At 51.5% G+C, this 19,886-nt stretch overlaps 1 protein-coding gene across 1 annotated transcript in view; it reads right to left on the bottom strand.

The window, feature by feature from the left end:
• Positions 1-1,782, bottom strand: part of LOC142574327 (uncharacterized) — a 98,502-nt gene extending 96,720 nt beyond the window's left edge. Inside the window, exon 1 of the mRNA XM_075683439.1 lies at positions 1,544-1,782. Coding sequence (XP_075539554.1) covers positions 1,544-1,759 — 216 coding nt within the window. The 5' untranslated portion in view covers positions 1,760-1,782. The remainder of the gene's footprint in view (positions 1-1,543) is intronic.
• Between the last annotated feature and the right edge of the window lie 18,104 nt (positions 1,783-19,886).

Genomic DNA, 19,886 nt, shown 5'->3' with positions numbered 1-19,886 from the left:
AAAACCGAAGCCTATTCGTAGGAACAAGAGGAGTGTTTACACGTAAATAGCACTAGCAGTAAGATGGCGTAAATGAGGAGTTTCAGTCTCTCTAAAAAAGGAAAACATCTATACGTGTATTGCGAATATAACGGGAAGTGATGCCGCAAACAAACTGGAAGCGACACATGAAAGCTGATGACTGGGTCACGGGGCTTTATTTATCGTTACTGCGAACTGCCGTCGCCAAATGAAGTGAAAGGACGAGTGCTAACGTATTTGTCACTGCCGGCGAGAATGACTCAGTCCTTGTGACAAATACTAAGCTTACAGGACACACGTCGATGCACAAGTGCCTGTGACACAATACGCCAAATCCTTTTACCGATCCCGCGGCGATGCACCGCGTGACTTCGAAGACGGCTCGCTTGACGCTCCTGCGCTACGTCGCCTATCGCCAGGCTGATTGGCTGCGATTAATACGCCGTAAATACATTGATGCGGCATGAAGAGCGTTCTAAATCAAGTGAAGAAAGACGGGGCGAAAAGCACAGTGGCAGCTCTGAGCCCGCCGCTATTGCAAGAGGCGAAGTGGCAGCGGGCCCGGAAAGCACTACAACACGGTGAAAAAAAAAAGAAGGAAAGAAAGCAAAGACGTCTTATATTTGTGTCACGAACCCAAATATAACGGGTGACGAGTTTAAAGGATCGAAAATACTAAAGAATGAACAAATCTCTCACTCTATCCGTGCAAATACTGTAATAGAGAAACTTCCCATTCAGGGCGCTATGACGCTTTTTAATGTATTTATTGCAGAGTTTAGAGTGGGTTTGGACGTTAACTTAAAGGGAAAAAAAATATTACAAGCTAAAAATTTCGTGTTAGAAGGGAAATGAAATTTCGCTTTGGCTAAATAGAATATAAATAGCTAGTATATACTAATGAAAACAATCTTGGCAAAGCTGCGGGGCTAGTGGTTGTATAATTTTCCTATTAGCAGCCTCTAGACTAAGCAGACGCGCGCATCTGGTAGTTCTTGGTTGCTAAGTCCCGGATCGTAGCCTCCGTAATTTGCCTAATCTCGGAAGTTTTGCCGAGGAGCCGCGCGTTCTAAGGTCATGCGTAGCGAGTGCCAAAGGTGCCGTTTACTTTAAGGCATAAGCCTTTAGTGGCTCATGAGTGTCCGGGCGCAGTCCGTGGTGGACGCAGGAAAGCGGTGATCACCTGCGAGGGCAGCAAGTAGAGGAGGCGCCATGCCAGTAGCGCTGTGCGAGCGGGCGCGTGGTAGAGCGCGGACATGCGCGTGGGGGTGCGCGCACATCGGCGACAAACTTTGCAGCCATATGGCTGCGTTTGCATCCCATGATAGCGGCCACGGCGGCGTCCGTTCGCAGAGCAGTCCAGACAACAGAAACAGAGGCAGTCATAGATAGGCTTTCGTATATCGCAGTTTAGCTCAGCAAAGTGCCCATATATTGTTTTTATATGTATACAACGTTTTGCAAAGCTGGGCTTATTACGTAGTGCAAAATTTTGTCGCTGCTGGCCCCCTAACGACCTCACCAGTTGCGAGCAGACGGCGGCCAGGAAGAAGGTCCCCAGGGCCGTGCTGGCGGCGCTCAGCAGCAGCGCCAGCAGGCCGGCCGCCACGGCCAGCGCCAGCGCCATCTTGCACACGCGCACTCCCGCCATGGAGAGAAGGCGAAGCGCCACTTTCGCCACCAGGCTGCTCGACTCTGTGACGCTGCCGCACAGCAGCGCCGCCGCCACGAGCCGCATCGCCGACAGCCCGGCGTCGCGAGACGACTCCTGCAATGGGGCGTTTCGCCGCTCGTCGCTCGAGCGTCGCGCGCGAAGCCAACTTGCTTGCGTACGCGCGACTCCTTTTTAAATTTTAGGCACGAAACAAACTTGTTCTTACACGTGCGACTTCTTACTAGACTTTATGCTCGAAGCAAACTTGTTCTTATACGTTTGAGTGCTTGCTAGGATTTATGCTCGAGACAAAGTTGTTTGTATGGATTTGCGTCCTTGCTATACTTGAAGCACGAAACAAACTTTTCTGATACGTGCGGCTCCTTTCTATACTTTAAGCACGAAACAAACTTGTTCTTATACGTGCGACTCCTTGCTAGGCTTTATGCTCGAAGCAAACTTGTTCTTATACGTGCGACTCCTTGCTAGACTTTATGCTCGAAGCAAGCTTTTTCTTATACCTGCGACTCCTTGCTAGACTTTACGCACGAAAGAAATTTTTCTTATACGTGTGTCTCCTCGCTAGAATTTAAGCACGAAACAAACTTGTTCTGATACACGCGAGTCCTTGCTAGACATTATGCTCGAAGCAAACTTGTTCTTATACGTTTGAGTACTTTAAGAATTTACGCAAGAAACAAACTTGTTCGTATAGGTTTGAGTCCCTGCTTGACCTTCAGCACGAAACAAACTTGTCTGTATACTTTTCACTCCTTGATTGACTTTAAGCTCGAAGCAAACTTGTTCGCACGTAGGTTTGAGGCAGTTTCTTTTGTTTCGGTATTGCATTGTAATGTAAATTGTAATAAAAAAAAATGTTACTCTCTGTAAAGGACCGCCGGTGCAATGCACAACTGCAGCTCACCGGTGAGGCCAACGGCGGCAGCAGCGCCAGCGATGGCAGCGCCACCGTCTGCACCGGGACGGCGCGTGATGTGTACAGCAGCGCGGAGCAGCACAGCGCGTAGACCAGGCGGAACTGCAAGCGAGGTTGCTACATTGAGCTGCTTGGCGCAAAGTATGGTACCAGTCATGTTCCTTACCACGTCTGGTCATTTTGAGCTGACAAGCGGCGTGCATACAATGCGCGCTAAGAATCGCGTCTGCTAAGTATGCCATAGCTACGAGCCGCGGAAAGAGCTCAAATTTCAAACCGAACGCCATTTGCCTTTCTTCTCGCGGCGGCCGCGCTCCAAGCCGGAGGATTGACGTCTATGTGCAACCGCGCCTACGTACATGTGTCTGCGCTGTCACGTCGCTCATAGTGACACACGACTTCGTGAATTATTCAGGGCAACATATGCCATCTGTGTAATCTGTTGCTCCAACAGACGAATTAAAGTTTAGAGAAATAATAAAACACAGAAACCGATTGTCTGCGTGTTTTTGCTTTACTTCGCACCGCAGCATGAAAGATGTACTTCGTTTTGTCTGCTTGTTCCCCCGTCCTGCTGTCGGGCGCGCCGGCAACGAAGCTATGTCATTTTCTACCCTGTTCCAAGACGCGATCGCGCTCTGTGATTCGCTTGCGTCTGCCTCAGTGTTCGTGTAGCGCTGACTTATACCGTTAGTCAGGTGTTCTCGTGCATAGTGTGCAAATACGTGCGCTGTGCGAAACGAGGCAAACGCAACAGCTCGCGCACGACGGCGTCAGAGGAAGTGCGCCGCACAAAAAGAAAGCGAAGGAAAAAAAAAAGAAGACGTGCCCCGTGACATATGCGGCACGCGATCATCGAGCTCCAGTATGGGAGAACGCAGGGAACGCATTTCGCATGCGGAGTATAGACGGGCCAAGCGGAAAGAGTGTCGTTGTGGGCGGTGACGTTCACCTCCTGAAATCACGCGTTCGCGGCACTGCAATATTTATTAACCCGGCTAATAAGGGACCCTGAAACGAATTTGACGATATTGTACAAACGTACCGAGTCGTTAGAGTAGGTCCTTTTGATCATTAATTAACGCATCTATGTGCTCCGCGTAAAGCGTGTAATTTATCATAAAGTATTTTATCATAAAGTCATATTTAAAACTGTACATCGCTGCCGATCGAAGCGCATCGCTCGGCTGAATTTTAAGCCGCCCCTACCCATTGACGTAACTTGCCCCAATGAAGTTAGTTGGGCGAGCTATCGGATTTGCGGTCCAAGCCGCATCATCAAAAATTTTTTCAACCTTATGGTGAACAAATCTTGTTCGTAATAGTTGGAATGTTAGTTAATTTGTTTCTATGAAAAGAAAGTAAGAGAAAAAGAATGCACAAGAACAATTTCTCACTACACTTAGCACTTCCGGCACACAGGAAGCGTAGTCTGCTTGTGTTACAACGTGCTCCATTTTGAGGAGAGTTCCGCGGTCAGAGTCGGTCTCAGTCTTTTCGTGAGCACCATGATTAGTCTTTGGTGCGTTGTGGGCTGCAAACGTAGCGACTGGCAATATGTCAAGCCGTGACATCATGTCCCTCTGCAAGGCAGCAGACGAGTGGACTGGCTGCAGTGCGTCGGACTGCCACTATCCGATCGGCGCCAGGTTTTGCGCGTTTGCGGCCGTCACTTTACACCGGAAGATTACTAACGCAATAGCGTTTCGCGAGTCCCGTATTAGGGTAAACGCAAGCGTAAGGGGGCAGGGCCTGGCCGTTTAACCGCGTCGTTTCACGGGATGCGCAGAAGCGCAAATGTGAATGGTCTGCACGGCGCAGCCACCTGGTGGCACAGAACTAACCACACACAGTATCAGTAACTAAATGTATTCCTCTTTTCTGCTGTAAATTTTTCGCAGGAGTGTAATCGTTAACGTGTTTTTGTAAATGTTTAAAATGTTTTACACTTGGTTAGGGCAATATTAGTGCCTTTGTTTGGCTGGTTAAGCTCTGCACCAACAGGTGGCTGGACCGTGCATAGCGATGAGGCCGCTCGCGTACCTCTACGCTGAAGTTTCTTCGTCAGCTTGAGTTAATGCCTCCAGGCATCCGTCGAAACGCCCAGCTAGCCTGTGGTTACCGGAATACCAGACACGTTCGGCGTTGCGACAGAATGCTCGCAACGCACACTGCTTCGATAGCTCTCACTTGGGGTCGACTGCCAAGCAGCTGGCGGAGAGTTTCGAGAGGCTTCGCGCGCTCGCTCCTAGAGAACCGGAAGTCGATGACACGACGTGCCATCATGACGCAGGGCCAATGAAGGCGGAGCTTAGCCCCGATCACTCGGCGAACGAGTTGAGGAGAAAATGTATGACTATGGAGGAGGGTAACTTGTAATCGTCCATAATTCTCTTAATACGAGACGCTTCACACAAATTGTGGTGCGAATGATTAACCTTAGCTGTGCCCTACGCGTCTACAAAATTTGTCCGAACCGTTTCAGGGGCCCTTTCATGAACCAATTGAAAAAGAATTCTTGCAGCAGAACGCTCCCTAGAGGGCATTTAAGAATTTAGAGCATATAACCAAAGCTTGCTATGTGCCCTGGTGGAGGATTCTTTAATGGAATACTTATGTGATAATTATGCCACCTGTATTAATAAACTAACTGTCCACAAGCAAATAAAAACGCTCTTGTCATCAGAAAAGCCTTGGTGAGCCAGGAAAACCGAGAATACGGAAGAATGGTGGCGCCGCCGCCCAGTAGAATACGTAATAGCTCGGTGTGATGTCAGAGATTTTGATGGCGTGTGCTAGGGGCCTAGTTAATTGTATATCGTGAAAAGAGGGTGATATATTCTGAAGGAGCTAAAGGCTGACTTGGCAAATTTCGCAAACTTTCTTGGTGCCAGCAAGTCCCAGATACGAAAGTATACATTAAAATTTGTGACGTCACACTGACGTACCAGCGCGGGTGTTTACGCGTAAAATACAACAAATTTAACTTTAACCTGCATTTTGTCATCTATTCATCGACGCAATATTGCGAAATTAACGAGAATCGAGCTCTCAAATAGTTCATTAATTTATAACTGAAATAACGTTTCTCTTTAGTGTCCCTTTAATGATATTAAAATCGGTGCACGGACCATGAATAAGGAAGGCAGGTACATGTTTTAAGTTCATTCTTTGTTTTTTCTTGAGTCCTGAACTGTGGTCATTTAGTGCACGCTTCAAGAAAAAAATAGCAATCAAGCTATGGCTAGCAATCAAGCTATGCTATCTTATGAGGTAAACAGGCAACGCTGCAAACGGTGTTATTGGCTGACGGCTTCCGGAGTAGTGGGGTTACGCGGGGTAGTAAGGCAGCTTGGACACGCAGCCTCTACAGAGCTTCCCTTTGGCATTGCGCCAATTCCGTCGCGATTTCATTACGCGCCAATGTTTCTCAGTCCGAGAAGAAAGGAGTGCGGGCGCGAGAAGAGGCAGACGGACAACACAAACGCCAGCGCAAACACGGCGTTTGTGTTGTCCGTCTGCCTCTTCTTGTGTCCGCGTTCGCACGTCCAACTTTTTTTAAAGAAGACATGAATGCCTAGCAACTAGCTAAACTATCTGCCTTTCTAAGTTTCGTAATGTCTCTCGAAGGCAAAACTGATTGAGGTAACCTTTGAGGCTAGGTAGCGGTCTCAACGCTGATAGAATCAGCTTGAGCAGCCATTGACGCAAACCGCGAAAATTAAGGTCTCACGAAAAGTACGCCGTTGGTGGTAGCATTTTAGCAGCCCATATTACCTGGGGAGCTTTTCAGCGGTCGAGTAGGTGCTTTTTGAGCGCTCCAGACGGGTTCGCAGCAGGATAAGCGCCACAGCCACGAGACTAGCATCAGTGGTACAGACCCGAAATATCTCGAAGCAGCGCTGATTTCTCAGCTTCAAATTGAATCGGTCGGAGCAGCTTCGTCACGAGAGTGGTCGGGTGGCCCATTTATCAGTAGGCTGAAATTTATAGGGGTGTGCCAATATTTTTGGAATACTTTTGGAATATTTCAGAACGACGACTGCGCCCAAGTGAAGATGCAATCGAAGAAAAAAGTATGGTAAAATTGTCATGTCGAGTGCATAATATATACATCAAACATGAGAACTTACATAGGGGATCGGGATACGCCACACAGGCTGCACGGCGATCATTCGCCCTCTCGGAAGAGTCCTGTACATGTGAAAAAACTACTTGTCTGCTTCTAATGCTCCATTTGTGCGGTTAGTTAACAACGCTTCATACCGTACTATGTAATGACCGAAACTTGCCAAATTTAAGGATACTGGGATGTGCACATCGTTTCTTTGTATTGATTATGATAAAGGCAGTTAATTATTCGTAAACTATTTGAAAAAGTATTCGGTATTTGATTCGATTCGCTTCTGTCACCATTCGATTCGCATTCGATTCAGTCTCAAAAATCACTACGTGCAAACCCCTCGCTGAAAGAGAGAGCGACGTTAAGTAACCGGCGAAGCGTATACTTGATTCGTGCCTTTGTCATTAAGATAGAGAAATCTTCGCACTGTGGCCTCGCATAAAAGGGATATGCATTTCCAGGCCTTCCTAAGTACAAGAGGGATTACTTTTACGCCGATGGCGACTGGGAAGCGCTTTCCCTGACGCGTAAAAAAACCTTCCAATCATGGCTCTCACACTGAACGGCGAAATTCCGTTCATCCTTGCATGGACGTTGCCGCGAAGGTTTACTGGGAGCTAAAACGGATGAAAGGGCTAACGGGGAAGTTCCGTGGTTGCTTGAAGTTGATAAAGCACAGGAGCGGTCGCTGAAGTTGGGAAAAAAGGGGACAATTTTCTCTAATGTAGAGGTTGATTTTTCTTGAATACCTAATCGTTGGTTCAGGCTCGACATCTCGAACATTGCGAAAAGAGACAAAACATGTATGAGAGTCCTCTTCTTTCTTGCCTTTAATACAGGTTGTATGCGTTTACCGCACTATTTAATTATAGCCCGTGCAGCTGATCTGAGAAAGCGTGAAATAAAAGAGCACAGTTTACATATTGTATGTGCCACCATCCTGCGTATATCGTTCAAACCTAATTCAAGCTGCCGTCAAGTCTACAGCTGGGGAGAAGCTACGTGCTGCCTATGTCTCGGTATATATTACCCCACCCGGACGTGGTGCAATCCCGGTGCGGCGCATCATACAAAAGGCCTCAATAAAGCGCGCTTTGCAAAAGTTGGAATAAGGGCTGGTCGGTTGAGTAGCATTCCGAGAGAAACAGCTCACCATCAGGGCCGCTGAAAGACAAACAACGCCAGTGTCGTTTCATCGTTCAGTGGTCCTGCTGCCGTGCTGTTCTTCTCGGAACGCGAGTTTGTCAGACCTCTCCGGAAGGAGCCGCCTGAATCCGTCACGTCGGGTCGCCTGCCGGCATCTTCCCGCCGTCCGGCTTGGCGCCCGTCAAAACCCCGTCCTACACCACCATGCGCAACTAAACGCAAGCGAAGGACTACGTACTGCAAAGGAATAGCGCGCTATCTGACTTACCGGGGCACTTTCGTAAAGCAGCGGCGACAGGGCTAATGGAGCGCTGACGGCGAAAAGCAGAGGAAATAGGCCCTGCGTAGAAACGGCTCTACGAGGCATGGCGACCTTACCTCGTCGTCGCCTTCTTCTTCTGCGGACCGCGATCACGCTGTTGGTGTGGATTCCTTAAATAATGGTACAATATAACAGCGTCTTCGACGGCACCGCGCGCGTGCCGTAACGTTGACCCTATGAACACTTCTTAATAGAACCACATTCGTGTGGTCGGCCTCTTCGAGCACAGTTGTCGCGAATCAGATATTGCACGGCTGCGTTACGGTGCGTATCCCGAACACATATTGAGACTGACAACCGATTCCGAGAGACGCTTAGTGAATAACCTTCGTATTACGCAGGTTGATCGTGGGATATGTACAAATTTACTTGGCACCGCCTCGAGAGAGAGGGAAAGAGGAAGCTCTTTATTGACAGGCTAATTGATTAGCCGGCAAAAAATCGCCTGCATGCTACTGTGCAGCGAACCGGCAGGGGGGAAGACCCCAGAAGAAATAGGGAGAGAGACCGAGAAACATGTATTTTGAGAGTCAGCGTGAAAGAATTCTTTCTTCGCCCAGACGAATTGAGAAAAGAGCTGCAGGTCATATGATTTCATCGGCGCCGTCTCGAGTTAGTTGTTTAAGCCATTGGCACACACGAAAAAGTATAACGCGACTGCAAATGTAGCTGAAGAAGGTAGCTTTAACGGTCCAAGTCACTTGGACTACCCAGGACAGATAATTGCGCATTTTGAATAAAAACAGATTGTAATGGTTTGACATTAGCCGGGCCCATCAGAAACTACGGTCTACCGGCTACCATGCATGCGCGAGTCTTTATCGTCTTTCGCAATATCACGCCATTCTAACGGCAGTGCCTATACGCACGTGAACCTGTGTCCGTTAGCAGAAGAAGAAGATCGTTCTGATGAACGCCATGAATGCCTCTAGGCGTTCGTCTACGACGTCAGACGAGATTAGGCCCCCGGCGCGGATCCAAGGAAGTGATAGCGAGCCCACCTTCTTCACCTGGATCAGCACGAGCACCAACAAGGCCTTGACCTCGTTCCTCGAAGGCTCCTCGGCCCTGGCACTGCAGCCGAATAGCCAACCAACGGCGCTGCGCCCTCTCGCCTCCGAGGTGCAAGTGCTGCCTGAGCAGCTTTCAGACCAGTCGCCCGTCACCGCAGGGCGCCTCTTGCAGCTGTGGGTCTTCGGCGCCGTGTGCACCTCGTTCTTCATCGTGCCGCTCTTCTTGCTCCTGCTTCCCTACTGGATCGGTCACACCAAGGTCGGTGCGTGGAAGGAGACTTCGGCGAAGAACGCTGTCCTTCCCGACAACGCCAGCAGGGGCACAGATGACGACCTGTTCTTGGGCTTGCCAACTTCCTGCCGCGCGGAAAGCTTCGGCACTGTCAGCCCCGATGACCTTACCGGAATCAACGATAACTACCCCGACAACGGCGCCTTGCGACTTTCCGTACACCCGTCGGCTCCCGTGCTCTGCCTCTACAACAACTCGCTCTATCGGGGTGCCGACGGTCGCGACTTCCTACCGCGTCACCTGCCTCTCAACCTCTGTTCTGGCCTCATTTACTGGTCCATGGGACTGTCGGCTGGCCGACTGAGGAGCCGGGTGCCCGAGTTCGACCGACGCTACGGAATCGAGCAGCTCCACAGGGTTCGAGCAGTGCAAGGTTCGTCCATTCCCATCTATGTGACGGTCGGAGGTCGCGCAGAGGACGCCGCAGACATGTACCTTCTCGGCGTCAGCCCACCAACGCGCTCACTCTTCGTGGCAGACGTGCTAATGAACATTCGGCGGCACAGGCTGGACGGCGTCGTGGTCCACTGGGTTGCTCACGGCAGCCAGCTCTGCCGTGAGCGCATGAAGGACCCGCTCACGTGGCTCGCAGACCTGCTTGCCGACCTGCGGGACATTCTGGCGCTGAACTTTCCCGAGGGCGCTGGCCTAGTGGGACTCATGGTGCCTGCAGACGTCCCACTGGCTAACTCCATGCTCTCGCAACTCGGAGACCGAGTCGACATTCTGTTTCTTTCAATCCACGCGTCCACCGAGGTAGTGCCCGCGGCCGAAGGACCCATGGCCTCCTTTCGAGTCATGAAGAGCTTTCTCGAGAGGCTCCGCGCTTACGCAGAGCTAAGGTCGAAGATATGCGTCAGCCTCTCCCTCGCCATCTACGCCAGACGAGGAGAGACGGAGCGTCCTCTGCCTGCTACCAACGTGAGCCGCAGGGTGGGGTACAGGGCCATCTCTGAACTGTGCTCCGGCGCCCCATTTCGTCAGGTTGCAAACGCGTCCAAGGCTATTGTGCGCGCGGCGGTGGAGGATGGCACGTGGTATTCGGTGGATAGTTACGAGTCGCTGAGGAGAAAACTGTCGTACGGCAAGGAAGGGCCTCGTGACCGCGACATGTGCGTACTCGTACATGATCTGGACATGGACGCGTACGTGGAGCCCTGCAGGGGCAGCGAGCGGTACATTCTGCTACGCCACGTGCTTAATGCCAGCACTGACGTGAACCTTTTCAATGTCCGCCCTTATCTTCCTTGACTGGATGTGTAGCTGGTCCAAGCCTACTTTGTTCTAATGCGTAACGCGGACAGTTGCAATCGGTAAGGCACCGCCGCTTAGAACGAGAGCAAGGCATTCGAGTTTACTTATTCCCGTTGTAATGGGTGCTCTTCTTCTTCGTTACACCGTGTACATTTTGTACCTTCAGCTTGCGGACGCATGCAAGTGAACTTAGTGACTGATTCTCCGTGTTCGTCTGCTTTCCTAAGATTGCACGCGACGATAAATGATTGTTTCTGAGCAACAAAGTTGAAGTTTTTTATGTGAATGATTTCTTTTGAAAGGCAATGCCAAGGTAAAAGAACGCCAAAAGGTCGCGCGCGCGCTACCCTTCGAAACGTTTTGTGACTAATTCGCTAGGGCAACGCGCATGTGCCGTTGCACCGAGAAGAAAACGGATTCAGGAAGCACGCGACACAAGCGCAGTCTCCCATGTGTTTTAATCCGAAAAGCGCTACAAACGAATAGTTGACCGAGGTACACATGTCAGGTGGGACTAAGTCGGGACGATCGTGGAAACAAAAACAAACACAGTTATTACACGTCACAAAACAAACGATAAGAAAGGGGGTTAACTGAGGGGCCCGATTTTTATTAGTCATATCAAAAGAAGTCAAAAAACACTGACACCAAGGACAACATAGGGGAAATTACTTGTTCTTAATAAATGAAATAAAGAAACGATAAATTAATGAAACATAAATAAATTAACGATAAAATAATCACGTTCTCGTGCCGCAGGCATCACGAGACCTTCATAACGCTCCTTGTCGAACAGCTGAAGCATTTCAGACGACAGACGTTTGACACGTCTGTACAGGCGAGGGTCTCTGCATTCAAGCGTTATCAGCGTTTCAAGAAGTGTTCGTAAGCACATTTCTTTCATTCCCTCTCAAATTTTAGGCACCTCGATGCATCTAAGGCCTCCATTATAGCATTCTGTTTAAAGTATTCTAACTCCTACGCAATATTTCCCGCTACAAATTCGCGTATTTCATCAAGCGCATCGCGTACTGTCCCTACAAATGACTCATTCTTTAGTAGCAAGGCATGAAATTTCCGCAAATCCCAATTAAAAGCATGTCCCGTTTCCACTATACCTACATGACACTTTACCAGGAAGTGATCCGAAAACGACTCGGGTACAACAGAATACCCGTGGCATTTTGGCATCGTGTCCAACAAAATATAGATGCTATCCAATCGTGCATGCCTACTGCCCTGAAAAACTGCAAAAGTCACTTCACGCCCCCCTACCAGGCACTCAAAAACATCATCGAGTTCATTTTCACTTATTAGTTTTGATAAAACTTCACTACCTCGGTCACCCACACCGGCATTATTGACTCCGTCTCAAGCACTCAAGACACAATTGAAGTTCTCTAACAAGATAACTCGCATATCACAACGGACATACTGTACAAGGGTCGAAAAAGAAGGACACGCCCATCCACTGAATTCGGAGCGTATACACGCATGTGACACGATACTAACATCACACATCACAACGTAAAAAAACACAATTCTTCCATATTGACACGTGTACTTATCTTTATCGGGCAACCACGTTTCGCCGCCTAACAAATGTAATCGCACAGCGTGGGACGCGCGTGCATGTATCCGAAGTTTCTGGAAAGTTATCGATGCTTCTATCCGCTGTCTGTTGTCGCCGAACCTTATGTTATCTGATTTCATCACCCGACGCGAATGGCGTAGAACTTTGTGGAAGGCACGCGGGTCCGAACGATTAGTCCAGAACATTCGACGACTGCTCTATAAAAGCCGACGCGCGTGACCCGCTGATCCGATTTTCGACGATCGCCGACTGTGTTCGCCGCTCTCGTTGTGCTTTAAGTGTAGCCTGTTTTGTGGGCACCGCTTCGCCCAATAAAAGCTAGTTTTGCCTTTCACAGTATTCCTACTGTGTTCTTTGACGTCACGACCACGTGACATCTGGTGGAGGTGCTTTGCGTTCATGTACCGGACGCCCCCACAAAGCCGTGACCCAAGCCCTCACGCGGAAGACACCAACGTCGCCAAGAACAAGCGAGGTAGCTGCAGGCTGCAAGGACTGCCCCCGGGGCACGGACTTTTGCCGGAGACGACTAGGAAGATAGCCACCAAGTCCACCCCAATGGCAGCCCCAGCGTCCCCCGTCGTGCTGCAGCAGCCCAGGGAGCCCCCGACGTTCCGCGGTTCAACTTTCGAGGACCGGGAAAGCTGGCTTGAGACGTACAAGAGAGTCGCTACGTTTAACAACTGGAACAGCGACGACAAACTGCGATATGTCTTCTTCGCATTGGAAGGCGCGGCCAGGACGTGGTTCGAGAACCGAGAAGCCACCTTAACGACCTGGGAACTTTTCCGTAGCGGCTTCCTGCAAACATTTACAAGCGTCGTGCGAAAAGAGCGAGCCCAAGCTCTACTGGAGACCAGAGCGCAGCTGCCGAATGAGACGATTGCGATCTTCACTGAGGAAATGAGCTGTCTGTTCCGCCACGCCGACCCAGAAATGTCCGAGGAGAAGAAAGCCCGCCTGCTGATGCGTGGTGTGAAGGAGGAACTTTTTGCCTGAATGGTGCGAAGCCCACCGAAGACCGTCGACAAGTTTCTTCGCGAGGCCACCAGCATCAAGAAGACACTCGAGATACGAAACCGGCAATTCGACTGCCGCACGAACCCGACAAACTACGCCGGAGTTCAGTCACTGGCCACCGACGACCTACGCGAGACTATCCGAGCTGTCGTGCGGGAGGAGCTACAAAAGCTGTTCCCATCATCACAGCCTCAAGTGGCTTCGATTGCCGACGCCGTGCGTGAGGAGCTCCAACAACTTGGAGTAGCCCCTGAATCGCCCCAGCCTGAGCCACAAGCGATGACCTACGCCGCCGTCGCACGCCGTCAAGGTCCCCCTCCGCGACCGCGCCAGGGCCCTGTCACGCCGCAGTTCCGTCGTCCGCCGCCGCGGCCGCCATCACGACCACCCGTCGCCCAGCGCACCTACCCGAGGAAGACGGACATTTGGCGCGCCCCTGACCACCGCCCGCTCTGCTACTACTGCGGTGAAGCGGGTCACGTCTACCGACGATCTCCATACCGGGAGATGGGACTGCGAGGTTGCGCCGTGAACGCTCCGCGCCCGCAGCAAGGTGAACGCCCCCGCGATATCGCCGACTACCTCGCCGCTACTCATTGGAGCTCTCGACGACCGTAGCGTTCGCCATCACCAGGCCGCTACCTGTCGCCGCAGCGCCGACCATACATTGGCCCAGCCCGGGGCCGGTCAGCGAGCCCATATCCGGAAAACTAAAAGCAGCAACCGATGGAGGTGCGCTTGCTGTTCGTCGAACTGACGAAGATCCTCCGCCGCCGACGAAGACACCGAAGAAGCTACCTCGACGACATAACGACACGCCGCCGTCCCGACGAAATCAGGAAGCCAAGACTACACCGACGAAAGACGACTTGACGACGTGACGTTCCAACTTCAGTTCAACACGACGCAGCCGTGATCCGACGCCAAGACCGAACTGTAATGCAGGACAAAGAACCACCGACCTCGACGAGCTTCTCGACGGCCACGCAGTCACCGCCTTAGTAGACACAGGAGCCGATTACTCCGTCATGAGTGGACCCATCGCCGCCCAGTTGAGGAAAGTAAAGACTGCATGGGAAGGCCCTCAAATTCGGACCGCTGGAGGACACCTGATTACGCCGACTGGGATCTGCACGGCAGGAATTACCGCTCATCACCGGACTTACCCTGCCACCTTCGTTATCCTCCAACAGTGTTCACGAGACGTCATTCTCGGCATGGACTTCCTGAATCAACATGGCGCAGTCATCGACCTGAAGTCGAAATCGATAACGCTGTCGCAAGGTCAAGCGATACCGCCGGAGAGCTGTCGTAGTCACCACGCCTAGAGCATGCTCGAAGATCAAGTGAGCATCCCGCCGCGCTCCAGCATTATTATTTCCGTCGGCACCGAAACACCCGCTGACGTAGAAGGCGTCATCGAGGGCGACCAACATGTACTGCTCGACCGTGAAATTTGCATCGCAAGAGGGATCGCTCGACTCCACGGAAGGCAAGTTGAAGTTATGCTAACCAACTTCAGCCAAGAGTTCAAGCACATCAACAAGGGCACGACAATCGCATATATCGAGGAGATTGTGGAAACCAGCACTGCCTTTGTCATCTCGGATTCAGCCGCATCTACCTCGATGAGCACAGTCCCCGAACCAGTCTTCGACGTGAATCCAAGTCTTCCTATGAGTAAGCAGCAACAGATCAGAAGTCTTCTCCGACGATACAAAGACTGCTTTTCGACGTCATTGAGGATTCGACAAACACCATTTGCAAAGCATCGCATAATAACCGAAGAGAGGGCTCGACCACTCCGCCAGAGCCCTTACCGAGTTTCGACGCGAGAACGTAAAGCTATTAGACAACAAGTCGACGAAATGCTGCGCGACGACATCATCCAGCCGTCGAAAAGCCCGTGGGCCTCTCCTGTAGTACTGGTGAAGAAAAAAGACGGAACCCTACGCTTCTGCGTCGATTATCGTCGACTGAACAAGATCACGAAGAAGGATGTGTACCCCTTTCCACGGATAGACGACACATTGGATCGGCTCTGCAACGCTAAATACTTCTCGTCGATGGACCTCAAGTCTGGCTACTGGCAAATAGAGGTCGACGAGAGAGATCGCGAAAAGACTGCCTTCATCACGCCAGACGGCCTCTACGAGTTCAAGGTCATGCCATTCGGACTGTGCTCGGCGCCTGCAACGTTTCAGCGCGTCATGGACACGGTGTTAGCCGGACTAAAGTGGCAGACGTGCCTTGTTTACTTGGATGACGTCGTTGTCTTCGCCGGAAATTTCGAGACGATCACCTCAGGCGGCTTGCGACAGTGTTAGAGGCCATTAAGTCATCAGGGCTCACTCTGAAGCCGGAAAAGTGCCGCTTCGCTTACGATGAGCTTTTGTTCCTAGGCCACGTCATCAGCAAATCAGGAGTACGCCCCGACCCACAGAAGACAGCTGCCATCGCAAAATTCCCGCAGCCAACCGACAAGAAGGCAGTGCGCAGATTCCTTGGCATGTGTGCCTACTATAGGCGCTTTGTCAAGGACTTTTCACGCATCCCGGAGCCGCTAACACATCTAACCAAATGTGATGTCGAGTTCAAGTGGGAAACGCCGCAGGCCAAGGCATTTCAAGAACTCAAACGACTCATGCAGTCGCCGCCGGTACTCGCACACTTCGACGAGGACGCCGATACCGAAATCCACACTGACGCCAGTAGCCTAGGCCTCGGTGCCGTCCTAGTCGAGCGGAAAGAAGGACTTGAACGGGTGATATCGTATGCTAGCCGGTCGCGGTCAAAAGCGGAAAGCAATTATTCTACGACTGAAAAGGAATGCCTCGCCATCATTTGGGCTACAGCTAAATTCCGCCCTTACCTCTATGGGAGGCCATTCAAAGTCGTCAGTGACCATCACGCGTTGTGTTGGCTAGCTAAATTAAAGGACCTTTCAGGACGGCTGGCGCGGTGGAGCCTCAGACTGCAAGAATATGACGTCACGGTAATATACAAGTCCGGAAGAAAACACTCCGACGCCGACTGCTCATCGCGCGCCCCCATCGATCCCCCGCCGCTAGACGACGAGGACGACGACGCCTTCCTTGGGATAATAAGCGCGGAAGACTTCACTAAATAGCAACGAGCAGACCCGGAGCTAAAAGGCCTCGTCGAGTATTTGGAAGGGAACACCGACGTTGTCTCTAGGGCATTTAAGCGCGGGTTGTCTTCGTTCACGATACAAAACAACCTGCTCGTGAAGAACTTCTCACCAGTCCGCGCCAGCTACCTTCTTGTTGTATCGTCAGCGCTGCGTCCAGAAATACTGCACGCCCTACACGACGATCCAACCGCTGGTCACCTCGGATTCTCCCGGACGCTGTCGAGAATACAGGAAAGGTATTACTGGCCGCGTCTGACCGCCGACGTCGCCCGTTACGTCAATACATGCCGAGACTGTCAACGACGCAAGACACCACCGACAAGGCCAGCAGGATTACTACAGCCGATCGAACCTCCTCGCTGACCATTCCAGCAGATTGGGATGAATTTGTTGGGGCCGTTTCCGATGTCAACATCTGGAAATAAGTGGATCGTCGTGGCGACGGACTACTTTACCCGGTTTGCTGAAACTTTGCTGAAACATCCTGGTGCGACATGGTGCCCCAGAAGTCCTCATCACCGATAGAGGAACGGCTTTTACAGCAGAGCTCACCCAAGCCATTCTGCAGTACAGCCAGACAAGGCACAGGAGGACAACTGCCTACCATCCGCAGACGAATGGTCTCACGGAGCGCCTGAACAAGACCCTCGCCGACATGCTAGCAATGTACGTCGACGTCGAACACAAGACCTGGGATGCCGTCCGGCCGTACTTAACATTCGCTTACAACGCTGCGGTGCAAGAAACAACACAGATCACGCCGTTTAAGCTGGTTTATGGCAGGAAACCGACGACGACGCTCGACGCCATGCTGCCCCACGTCACTGACGAAGAGAATGTTGACGTCGCTAGCTATCTCCAGCGCGCCGAAGAAGCCCGACAGCTCGCCCGCCTACGGATCAAGAACCAACAGAGGACCGACAGCCGACACTACAACCTCCGACGACGCTTCGTCGAGTACAAGCCCGGCAGCCGTGTTTGGGTTTGGATACCGATACGCCGACGAGGACTGAATGAGAAACTATTACGCCGCTATTTCGGACCCTACAAGGTCATTCGACGTATTGGCGCACTGGACTATGAGGTCGTGCCAGACGGAATTCCGCATTCACAGCGGCGCCGCACACGATCTGAAGTGGTCCACGTGGTGCGTCTGAAACCCCTTTATGTACGCTGACGAACTTCCTTATTTTTTTTCTTTGCTACGGGTGTTTTTCTTTATTACTTTCATTTGTATGCAGCATCAGGTCGATGCTTTTTAAGAGGGGGGTATTGACACGGTACTTATCTTTATCGGGCAACCACGTTTCGCCGCCTAACAAATGTAATCGCACAGCGTGGGACGCGCCTGCATGTATCCGAAGTTTCTGGAAAGTTATCGATGCTTCCATCCGCTGTATGTTGTCGCCGAACCTTATGTTATCTGATTTCATCACCTGACGCGAATGGCGTAGAACTTTGTGGAAGTCACGCGGGTCCGAACGATTAGTCTGGAACATCCGACGACTGCTCTACAAAGGCAGACGCGCGTGACCCGCTGATCCGATTTTCGACGATCGCCGACTGTGTTCGCCGCTCTCGTTGCGCTTTAAGTGTAGCCTGTTTTGTGGGCACAGGTTCGCCCAATAAAAGCTAGTTTTGCCTTTCACAGTATTGCTACTGCGTTCTTTGACGTCACGACCACGTGACAATATTTACATGAAAATATACTTTGAATCTGTAGTCCCGGCAGCTTTTTCACAAAAGGAATACAACCCCAAGACGTGCCCCTATCGCATGGCTAACCACCGCAAAATACCAAGTAGTGAAACGTCGAACCATGCTCCCGGTCTCCTCTCCGTCAATCATGGTCTCCTGGACGGCTAGTACGTCTATGTCGTGGTCTGTGATTAACCTTAGGACCTGACTTTGCCTACGACATGCCGCCAACCCTTTCACGTTTAATGTGGCAATAATAAGTGGCGGAATTAGAACCATCTTAAACTAAGGCAAAAGTAGGCCCGGAGCATTGTGCTTAACGTTCACGACTAGCCCTCGGCTAGCCGCCTCCGGGAGCTTCCAGCTTGCTTCTGGCCGTCACCCTTCTGGCTGTCATCCGACCTTCTGGCCGTCACCGCTTTGTCCACAGGCTTCTTTTCAGGCGGAACAATAGGTTTTGGTTTGTAGCCCATCCGCCTCCCATGAGGCGTCTTCGTCAGCGGCACCTCGCTGGTTCTGGAATCACCACCGTCCCGGTTCTTGGTCTCGTCGTGGGGGCGCTTAACTAGGGCACAGAGTCGTTGTCCACTCATTGTCGTTGACGTCCTCGTACTACAGCATTGCCGTCATGCCGTCGCCGGGTGCGTCTTCGTTAAAGGCCCCGCAGCTTGACCAACTGCAGTCATGACCTGCACCGGCCATCTCGTCTTCTCGGCAACCTCAGCAACCGCGCCTTCTGCGCCGACGGCCGACGTCCCACTGACTGTCGCTGTCGGAACCAGGTCTCTGGTTCCTTTATTGGCGTCCTCCGTATCGACCACATCTATGACGTGCTCTGCAGCAACGTCACTCGCTGCTGGTCCTGTCACGGCAGCTTAGGATTTGATGCAGTCAGCGTCAACGTGGCCGGAACGTCTGCACCTTGAGCAGCGGGAGACTTTGCAATCACGTTGGACATGTCATGTGCCTTGGCAGCGCAGCCACTGCATGGGCCGCCCGGAAACGACCAACAAAGCCTACTTTCCGCAGATGCGGACCTAATGACGCAGGTCCTCCACTTTATGCCAGTTTTCAGCTTCAGAAGCACGCTCCGGGTGGCTGAAGTCTTGTCTCCCATGTCTTGGACGCGCCAACGCTCCCTGCTCACCATTTTCACCTTGCCGAAGGTTGCGAACACCGTCCGGATGTGCTCCTCGGAAACGCCATACAGCAGCCAGCGAAGCCTAAGATTCACCTGCTGGTCCTGCAGGTCCACGCAAACGCACCGTTGTCCCTTCACTTGCAGTTCCTTCAGGACCATCAGGTGTTTCGTGGCAATCGCATCATTGCATAAAAACATAAAAATAATTTAACAAACGTGGAGGCACCGGAGATCGAAGCCGGGGCTTCTCCCATGCAAATCGAGCGTTCTACCTCTGAGCTATACCCCTGAACCGTGCTAAAGCGTGAATATTGTGCGCTTCATGTAGTATTGTAACGGAATCGCCTGATGAAAAACTGAGCAGTTTCGATGCAGTCACGTGCATTATGGCTTGAACCTCTAAGGCCTACACTTAATACGATGTGGTGGCGGAGGAAGTCACTGCACCGCAGGCGACTCCTTCAGTTCCCATTGCGTGCTATTATGTGCGCAGTGCGAAATGATTACTTCGTCGTTT

This window comes from Dermacentor variabilis, chromosome 3, assembly GCF_050947875.1.
Source record: "Dermacentor variabilis isolate Ectoservices chromosome 3, ASM5094787v1, whole genome shotgun sequence".
Classification (NCBI taxonomy): Eukaryota; Metazoa; Arthropoda; class Arachnida; order Ixodida; family Ixodidae; genus Dermacentor; species Dermacentor variabilis.
The sequence above is the reverse complement of the archived record's forward strand: the minus strand, read 5'-3'. Positions and strand labels throughout refer to the sequence as shown.